The following is a 10181-nucleotide window of genomic DNA, read 5'->3' as shown; positions in this document are numbered from 1 at the left end:
CAATCATTATTGATGGAGAAACCAAAATATTCCATGACAAATCCAAATTTACACAGTATCTCAACACAAATCCAGCACTTCAAAGAATAATTGGTGGAAAACTCCAACACAAGGAGGGAAACTACAACCTAGAAAAAGCAAGAAAGTAATCTTCCAAAAACCCAAAAGAAGATGTTAGCCCAAAAGCTTGGATTAGCGAAGACTCAACCCACAGACCACATGAAGCTCATGAAGAAGGACGACCAAGAGGGGATGCCTCAGTTCTACTTAGAACGAGAAATAAAAATGCTCAAGGGAGCAAATAGGGAAACAAAACATGGAACAGAAACTGAAGGAGGGGCCATCAGGAGACCTTTCCACCTGGGTATTCACCCCATGTACAGCCACCTAATCTAAACACTGTTGTGGATGGCTGGAAGTGCATAATGTGAGGAACATGATACAGCCTTAGAGGTCAGCCAAAGACTAACACACTCAGAGGACAATGTTCACAATTAACCACTGATATGATCGGGGTTTCCCAATGGAGAACTTAGTGAGAGGACTGAAGGAGCAGAAAGGGTTATTGACCCCAGGTGGAAAGCAACAATACCAAACAACCAGAGCCCCCCAGGGTCTAAACCACCAGCCTGGGAACACATAGGGAGGGACCCAAGACTCCAGAGGTATATGTAGGGGAGGATGGCCCTGTCAGACATAGGTGGGAGAGGAGTTTCTTGGTCCCATAAAAAAATGAATGAAAAATGAATGAATGAACACACAGTGGGGGGGGGGATGTGAGGGCCGGGAGGGGATAGTGTGCTCACTGCCTCATGGAAGCATGAGGAGGGGGATGGGATAGGTTTCTGGGTGGTGGGAGGAAGTAGGCTAAGGGGATAAAATCTGAAACGTAAATACTACAACCAATTTTAAGAAGCGGGGGGGGGGGGAAAGTCTTCAGAACCAACATCTTTAAAAAAAAATGTCAGCCCCCTGGGGGTGGGAATTTTTTTTTTTCTTGATACTAAAACTTGTTCTGAGAATTGTATATTGCAGAATACACAGCCTTGGTGTATCTACTCATCAAGCATACTGAGCAGACCTGCCCAAACCTCTGATGTCCTGGAATTCCATCTGGATTCAGTGAAGACACAGCATCAGAGGCTTATCAACTTCCTCTCCCCCCCACCCCTCTTCTACAATCTCAACGCCCTTAATCAGCTTGAAGAAGTTAAAGAAGAGTCAGCGCCCCTATTCCCTGAGCTTGGGGACTAATGTGGTTAATAATGGTCTGTCTTTCTAGGGACAAGTAGTGGTTTTGTTGGAACAGGGGGGATTAGCTAGGACTTACTGTATAGCCATAACCTACTGGTAGAAATCTGTATAATTATTATCAAGATGAAGTTATAAATTCTTAAATGGTACAAAATTTACTTTGATCTCAAATTTAAGGGTTTCATTGGTACAAGCCTCTTATTAATATAAAAATGAGATGAATATTGATACACTCATGGGCATTGTGCCTGTATAACACATTTAGGAATACAATGCCTAGACCCAGCCCTTTTTTAACTTTTTTAACTGATTTGGGATGGTTAACCTATGAGTTAAGGGACTATAGCAAATTCATATTTTGAGTTTATTGTTAGGGTGCTTTCCATATTTTACTTAGAAATAGCTGAGAGGAGTTAACAGAAAACAGTCCAGGTTACCTTACATGGATAGTTGGTTTTCAAAACATCAGAAGTCCATAGAACTGATGCTACAAATATTTATATATTAATGTTCATATTGATTAGAGACCTGTCTGCTCCTGACAGCTTCCTGTCATGGATTCTAAGAAGAAATTGAGCATCCTTGGAGTTACTCCAGTTGTGTGGTAACAGCCACTAGGCAAGAATTGCCTCTCTCCATCTACAGACAAATTACTGTCCAGAAAAGGACACACATGCAGAATAGTCGACTGATTATATCTGCCTAGACAGAGTAATCAGTCCTTAATAATCCTGCATCACCAAGGTCTGTCAGATGATTCTGGGCCAGAAGGCTGAAGATTTGATGCTCCAACGTTCGGTAGTATAGGGGCTTTTCAGGTGTTCAGAGGTCTCTATAAATTGGCTAAGTTTTAGAAGCTATGCTTTGTGCTTCCCACAATTATAGTTAACTCAGTCATTCTGGATTTCTGACGGGTTGAAAACTTATAGCTATTTACCGTAAGAGAAAAGATTTGAGTGGATGGTCGTCAGCTGACATTCATCCTAAAGCCAGGTTCAGAAGTAAATATTTTAGTTAGGATAGATGACAGAGGTGCTGGTTAGTCAACAAAATGATGGACTGGGTATTAGGACTATCTTGTACCTCACTGGTACAAATTGGCATAATTATGCTCTAATTGTATTTTGAGAGAAAAGTTTCATTTTAACAGGAAGGGTGATGTGTAGGAGGAGCTAAGGTAGGAGGAGTACTGAGAGGAAGAAAAGGAGTAAGAAGAGGAGGAGAAGAAGGATAGGAGAAGCTAGGTGATGAAAGAGAGAAAGAGGGGGGAGACAGGGAGGCAGATATTCATGTATTTCCACCAGTCAAAGATAGTTGTTATATCTAGGTCGGTCAGTGGGTTACACCTCTGAACAATTCCAAACTTATAACGCTTATGATTAACATTATTTGAAAAAAATGTATAAATGCAAAAAGGAAAAGGGGGCATGGGATAGGGGTTTTCTAAGGGGGGGAATGGGGAAAGGGGATGGCATCTGAAGTGTAAATAAAATATCTAATAAAAAAAAGACTTTAAAATAATAAGACACATGACAGATGTTTTGTCTCTTGACAAAACCTTGCTAACTTGTGACATAAAAATTGTTGCTTTAAACTTATAATGAACTTATGGAACTAGAAAATAGATAAGGGATGTTTAGTCAGGTACTAGACTTAATGGAAAGACATGTCAACAATTCTGCTGTACCTCCTTAAATCGTCTCCACCTGTGATGTGAACTATTGCCTTAAACTTACTGTGAACTTACGGAATGTAAATGTGTTTAGAAAACCACTGATTATCCTGATGTAAGGTTTCTACTTGATAATTGCTATGAGGTAATTTTTATCTGAGAAAGTATGAAAACTAAGAACACAAGTAAAGTGGTAAAGAATCCCTTTTCTCTTTCATCCAGTGTGCATGTGTGTGTGTGTGCCTGACTTTCTTTTCCTTTCTCTCTGGCTCATGAAGAGTTAATGAACTCTAAGGCTCTCCCTGGCCAACAAGCAGACTCCACCCCACTCTGAGTTAAAAGAGTAAAGAGCCCAAAGTAACTAAATTTCTTTTATTAATCCCCTGCTGCTACCAGCAGGAGTCAATTGCCAGAAGCCATCAGCTTTGGCCTTCAAAATATTAAAAGAGTGTTACTTGCTAGAATCTGTCAGCCTTTGGCCTCAGAATAGCAAGAGAGAGTAAACTGCCAGAAGTCATCAGTTTCTGGTTCATTTGACATGTTCCACCTCAGTACCTGGGTGTCAAGTTCCCCTGGGATCTTGATACTAATTTTAACAGGAAGCAGTTACAGAAGAGAATACTTTTTTCCTTATCCTCAACAAAAGGCTGGAATGTTAGTTAAGTCAAATGGAAAGTCCCTGGCACAGGAGGCAAAATGGCTACCTAAAGTGTCTGGTGGCATACCAGGATAGATGCCTATTAAAAGCAAGTAGACCCAGATCTATTAATTGGTAGATTCATTAGCTGAAGTAGTTCTATTTGACAAGGCACCCAACCTACTCTGTAAAAGAAGGGGGGTTATTGTGTGTCTTTAAGAAAACAAATGTTTCTATGCAAACCACTCAGTATCATTAGAGATGATCTAGCAGTACAAAATAAAACAAAACATTGCTAAAAGGGACCTGAGATGAAATAAATGACCGGTTCCTATTCTCTTTTTCAGGCTCCTCCTAGAAAGCAACTTTGATGCCTTTGGCCCTTCTGTTTCTTCTAGTTAGTGTTTCCCCTTGCATCAGTAATTCATTAACTAGATACATAAATACACATCTTGGTGCCATTAAACTGATGATTATTAGATCCCAATATCTCACCATAGAATCCAGGATTTGACACAGGATATAACTTGAGTGTGTATGTGTGTGTTCACTAAAGTTATGTTTTATATTTAAATTACTGTGCTTTAGAGATCTTTAAAACAAAAATGTTTCTAACCAGTAAGCTCCACTTGCCCAAGGACAGATAATTTCCTAAAATTCTGGGGGCTGTTCATGTAAGATAACAAGCCTAGTGTTTTCACTTCTTCAAACAAGCATGGTTGCACTAATTGCATAAGATGTGTGCTTGATCATACACAGGCAGGCAAAAGGTATGTAGGCAGGAGATACATAGATAGAAAGCATGTCAGGATGTATGCTTGCCCCAGAGTGGACAAAGGTGGGAGGTATGTAGCCTTGTGGGTTTTGCCTTTATAATCTCCTGTCTAATGTGATTTAGGGTCATTCTCTGGGAATCTCAGGTATGGACCTGGCCAGTATTTAATAAAGCTTGCTTCAAATTTGCCTTAAAATTGTGGTAGTGGTCTTATTCTTGCTCAGTGGGACTAACAAACAATGTAGGAGCAGGAGCTGAGAGCATACATTTTAATCCATAAGCATAAGAACAGAGAGGGTTAACTGAGAATGGCTTGGTTGTTGTTGTAGTAGTAGTAGTCTTCTTCCTCTTCCTCTCCTCCTCCTCCTTCTTCTCCTCCTCTTCCTCTTCCTCTACCACCTCCTCCCTTCTTCTCCTCCTTCTCTTCCTCTTCCTCCACCTCCTCCTCCTTCTTTGTTTTTTTGAGATAGATTTCTCTGTGTAGCCCAGGCCATTCTAGAACTCCCTCTGTAGATTGGCTGGCCTCAAACTCAGAGATTCACCCATGTCTACCTCCTTAGTGCTGGCATTAAAGGTGAATGTCACCATCACCTGGCTTGGCATGGGCTTTTGAAACTTCAAAGCCTACTCCCAATGTGACATATCTCCTCCACGGCTACACTTTCCAATCTACTTCCAAACAATACCACCAACTACAGACCACACATTCAAATCTATGAACCTATGGGGCCTTTCTCATTCAAGCCACCACATGGCCACTCCTCAGCATGCTCAGTTAAGGAGTACATATCTAAGCATGCTTATTTTAAGGTCATAATTGGAAAAGAAAAGTTAGTAGACATATTTTTGTGTGCATTTAGTTTAAAGTTGTGGATCACACATGTCATATTATTGTGATGGACAGGGATACTTCTGGGCTGTTCAGAATCACATAAAGTTTTGGCTGAAAATAGATTATTGTTACAGGAGTCTGCCATGAGGGTGCTTGTCTTGCTTAACAAGGTACACCTTGTTGTTGAAGGAATTTATGTCTGAGTTTATTCAGACCTTAGCTGATCTCATTTGTATCTTAAGTCCAGGTTGTTGTCGGCTGGCATACTGGCAGGCTGTTGGTCAACCTGGGTCTCACTTGCCCTTGGCCAGGGATGATGGTTAAGAGGTATGTACCTGCATCCCCACTAGCAGAAAGGGATGCTACTACCCCTTCCCCAAGAAGGTGAGTGTTTCTGCAGGTCCAGTTCACAGTCCACCACTGAAGTAAATGTGAGTTACAGACAGGATTCTTATCTAGACTTAACTGGAGCTGAAGCCTGGGATGGGAGTGTACTGGCTCCTGGGTTTGGAGGAAAAACCCTGCTTTTTCTGAAATTCACAGCCTGTAATACTATGTTGCCTTTCTGTCTCATCCAGATAATTGTCAGTTTTCTCCCTTAACAAACTGTGATGCAATGGAGCACAGTTTATTTTTCCATGTTAAACTGAATCTTGCATCTTAGTATAAATGAATCTGTTACATTCACTGGAAAAGAGAATTATGTAAACAATGATACATTATTTTAAAATGCCAGCTACCCTGTAATGGTAGTTAACATTATCAACTTGTAGCCAGGCATAGTGGTATATGCCTTTACTCCCAGCACTAGGGAGGTAGAGACCAGTGGATCTCTGTGATTTCCAGGCTAGCTTGGTCTACATAGCCAGTTCCAGACAGCCAGGAACTTGTCTTGTCTCAAAATATAAATAAAAAAATATTGTCAACTTGTCAGGATCTAGAACCACCTGGAGACAAATACCTGGGCACGTATGCCAGGGAGTGTCTAGATTTGGTTAAATGAAGTGGTCCAACTTAATTGTGGGTGGCATCATTGCATGGGATTGGCGTGAGCATCCATTTCTCTCTGCTTCCTGACTGATATGATATAAAGTAGTGATTTTTTCCCCTGTAAAATATTTTAAATTTAATTCCATTAAAAGCAGCCCCATTTTCCCACCATCACTAGGTTAGAACCTCAAACTATAAATCCCCAAATAAACGCTTGCCTGCCTGCCTTCCTTCCTTCCTTCCTTCCTTCCTTCCTTCCTTCCTTCCTTCCTTCCTTGCTTCCTTCTTTTTAGGCATCTGATCCCAAGGAGAAAAATGGAAGATGCAGCTGTGTTGAACTTACCCACAGGTAAAGAAGCATTCTGCACCCATTTTATTGATACTTCTACATGCTTTCCTCCAAAATGTTCTTGCAATTAAAGATTGATCTTTTTTTCAATGCTCTGGAACACAATAATGGAATTATCTATCCCTTTGTGTTCCATAAATCTAGTAAGATTGTTTGAGTCTAAGGTTTTTCCATTTGGTTCTAAATCTCCTTTGGAGGTAGGGTAAACAGTTGGGGTTCCATACTCTGGAATCCTGGTGTGATCCCATATTTCTGAGATGGAGAGCTAAGAGACATAAATGTCCCCTTACTAAGAATGAACAGAAAGGCAACAGTACTGAAAGATAACTCTCTGACACATAAGTCCTCACAGTAGCAGGCTTCTTTAGGGGAACCTGAGTGAAGATATTCCAGATGAAAGTATACCACAGTGGTATAGCATTGGCCTCATGGTCATAAAACTCTTGGATCATGTATCCCTCATTCAGGATCTGCTGAGCTGTATACAAATATATTCATTACCGGTTACAGGATTAGTCTCAGCTCAAGCTTGGAGACACCACCACAAGGTTGAGATCCTCCTACAGGGGGCAGTATATACTAGACCACACCTGTTTGATAACCAAGAGATGGAATGGGTCACAGTAGACCATCTCATGATCATATCTAATAATGGTTTTAGGGAACTTTTGCTGCCATAACTATCTTGTCCGGTAGTCTTGGAGTTCCCAATACTCACCGAGTTCTAAGATATAATGTGCCAAGACTCTTGTCTTGACCTTGTTGGGCTTCTGGGGTTGCTGAACCGATTGTCAGAAAAGTTAACTGTACTTATGGTGTGACTGATACTGATTATAAAGGAGAAATTGATTGGTTGTTACATAGATATTTGAGATGATAGGGCTTTGTTGGAGGAGGTGTGCCCCTGGAGGTGTGCTTTGAAGTTTGACCACACCCAGGCCCGGTCTCTTTCTGTCACCTGCTGATTAGGATGTAAAGCTCCCAGCAACTGCTCCAATGTCATGCCTTGTGATTCCTGTGGTGATGATCATGGACTGCTAACCTTTTAAAACTATAAACAAGTCCCCAATTAAATGTTTTCATTTTCATTGCTTTAGTCATGGTGTCTCTTCATAGCAATAGATCAGTAATTAAGATAACTTGTCTCCAAACCAAACCAACCAACCAACCAACCAACCAACCAACCAACCAACCAACCACAAACAAAAAACCCAGAAAACTGAACTGACATCTCTCTCTCTCTCTCTCTCTCTCTCTCTCTCTCTCACACACACACACACACACACACATACACACACACACACAATTCTCTCCCATGAGCCTTATTACCCCATTACCCCAAAGATGTGTCCCCCCTCCATTATTTATCTACTACCTGGTTTCCTTCTTTCCTCCTTTCTCTCTCTCTCTTTCTCTCTCTCTCTTTCTCTCTCTCTCTCTTGCTATAAAAGGTGTATTTTTTTAGCAAGAATAATATATGTTCATTTTAGGAATGTGGGAAATAAAAATAAGCAGAAAATATTTATAATTTGACCACTGAAATTGAATTCTTTCATTTTTCATAAGCTTATGTGTGCACATATGTAACATGAAAAGGTACTCTTTGTCTTCCAAAAAATGTGATATTCTCACATTACTTTGTAACCTTTTCTCACTTTGTTCCCCATCAGAAGCTCATGTTTTTACACATCAGTAAAGCACACTTATTAAATAAAAGTCAGAGACTTGTAGATTGGCTTCAAGTATAATAAATGTGAAGATACACTTAAGAGTTCTATCTAAAACCACCAACAGAGACGGGTTCAGTGTCAGAAGATGGGCAAATGTATGTTAGAAAAATGGCAAGAAAAAGAAAGCTAAGTTGTCATGGCAACATCAGATAAAATAGCCATCAAGGCAAACTACAGTAAATTAGCCTCCCAAAGCATCTCTAGTTCATCAGCTTCCCTAAGCATCCCTCCCACTGCTCAAATGCCCACTGTGTGTCTCCTCTCCAAATCCTGAAGACCCTGAATCAACCTTTCCATCCAAGTTTCTTCTGATTTGTCCTACTCTTCTGACTTGTTCTTCCTTCTCCTCTGCTGAATTTCTTCCCATGTGTGTGGGGGTCAGGGTTTCATCTATCTTGTGTGCATTTCTCTTTCCTTCCTTCTTTGTGTCTTCCAGACTCATTGTCTTTGAATGCAATCATTCCAAGTACTGATCTGGTCAGTTTATCCCCCTCCTCCCCCTCCTCCTCTTCCTCCTCCTCTTTTCTTTAAACCTCAAGCAGTACAAAGAACAGAGCTGCAAGGATACCGCAGAATCCAAGTGCACTGTCTTCTTCCATTGGCTTCTTAATCTGGCTGCCTGCAAGATTGTGGAAAGCTGGTACTTAGGTGGAAAGAACCAGACTATCCAGTACTACTTAGTACTGCATTTTTAGTGTTTTTATTTATCTTTATAAAATATTTTAATAAATGTATTTTTCAATTTAAAATGGAAGTCTGTTGTAATAATCAGATACGACTTACTGTATTGTGTCGTCTTCATTGTAGTCTCAAAATTCCCATAGCATATGTCATGTGTACATCATCTTGCCAGCCATCTCCCCAACTCTGTTTTCAGCCTCAGTTAGTTACAATATCCATTGTTATTTTTTTCTACATTTTCGAAAACTAGAGAACAAGGCTCTGTTGTATCTTTATCTTTCTTCTTGTCCTGAAGGACCTCAACTAGATTTTACTATCTCATCATCAGTGATTGAACCTATGACCTCATACATCTCATTCAAACATGCAACTGTTGAGCTATGCCCCTCAGGAGTTGAAAGGGTAGGAAACTTCAGAATATACAGATGTTTCCTCGCTCTGGAAGCTAGGCAGAGCAATAGGTTGTGAAAAATCGGCTTCTCAGTTGCATAGGGATTAATACCAAACACAATGCTTCTTTCCAGGCCTGAGAATCGACGGATGCTGTCAAACATGTTAGAAAGACAGACAGAGGCAACATTCCTCTGAGACACTCTCCTCTTCCTTATTTCTCTCAGGAACATAAGCTCATAGGCTTTCTTGTCATTGTCTGTGCTGAAAAGCACTGCAATATCTTGGGGAGAATAGCCATTACTCAAGAAAAAATCACACTTATCTGCTACATAGCTCACCATCTTTCCCAAACTCAAGTATATAAGCTCACAGGTGCCTGATACACCTTGGGACCAGTTAAATTCATGGAGCATATTTAGGGACTCTGGAGGGATGCTGTATGGAGGCTTATCTCTAATTGTCTTCAATTCTTGTTGTAGGAACTCAGCTATTTTATCTGCATTTCGTACCACTAGTGTGAGCTCTTCCTTTGGAAACTGATCTGGGAAATCTGGGAGGCCACTCTTCTGCAAGTGACTGGTCTGAAAATAGTCCAGAAAGATCCAGAGAATTTTAGGAGTGATTCCTTTTGCTTTCTCATACCAGTCACCATTCTCGGCGCGGAAATTCTGGGCTTCATCAATGATAATGTGTTTGATTTTCTCCGTTTCAAAGTTATATTTCATGAATGTTTTCCGGGTTACTGCCTGGCAGATATTTTTTGCCCTGTAACAGTGGAAAAAGAAATTAGGTGTTTCTCTGACTGTATCATATTCCCAGAAACACAGCACTGCTGTCTCAGATCATTTTACTGACTGATTTCCAAGAA

The 10181-nt window shown here is 40.5% G+C and overlaps 1 protein-coding gene across 3 annotated transcripts in view; it reads right to left on the bottom strand.

Moving 5' to 3' along the window:
* Positions 1 to 8920: 8920 nt before the first annotated feature.
* Positions 8921 to 10181, bottom strand: part of LOC117702245 (schlafen family member 9-like) — a 28420-nt gene continuing 27159 nt past the window's right edge. For all 3 annotated transcript variants that reach the window (XM_076706413.1, XM_076706412.1, XM_034493481.2), the window contains one exon: positions 8921 to 10078. In XM_076706413.1, coding sequence (XP_076562528.1) covers positions 9220 to 10078 — 859 coding nt within the window. In that variant the 3' untranslated portion in view covers positions 8921 to 9219. The remainder of the gene's footprint in view (positions 10079 to 10181) is intronic.

The sequence above is a fragment of the Arvicanthis niloticus genome, unplaced genomic scaffold (assembly GCF_011762505.2).
Source record: "Arvicanthis niloticus isolate mArvNil1 unplaced genomic scaffold, mArvNil1.pat.X pat_scaffold_604_arrow_ctg1, whole genome shotgun sequence".
NCBI lineage: Eukaryota > Metazoa > Chordata > Mammalia > Rodentia > Muridae > Arvicanthis > Arvicanthis niloticus.
This window is presented reverse-complemented; position numbering and strand designations above follow the sequence as displayed.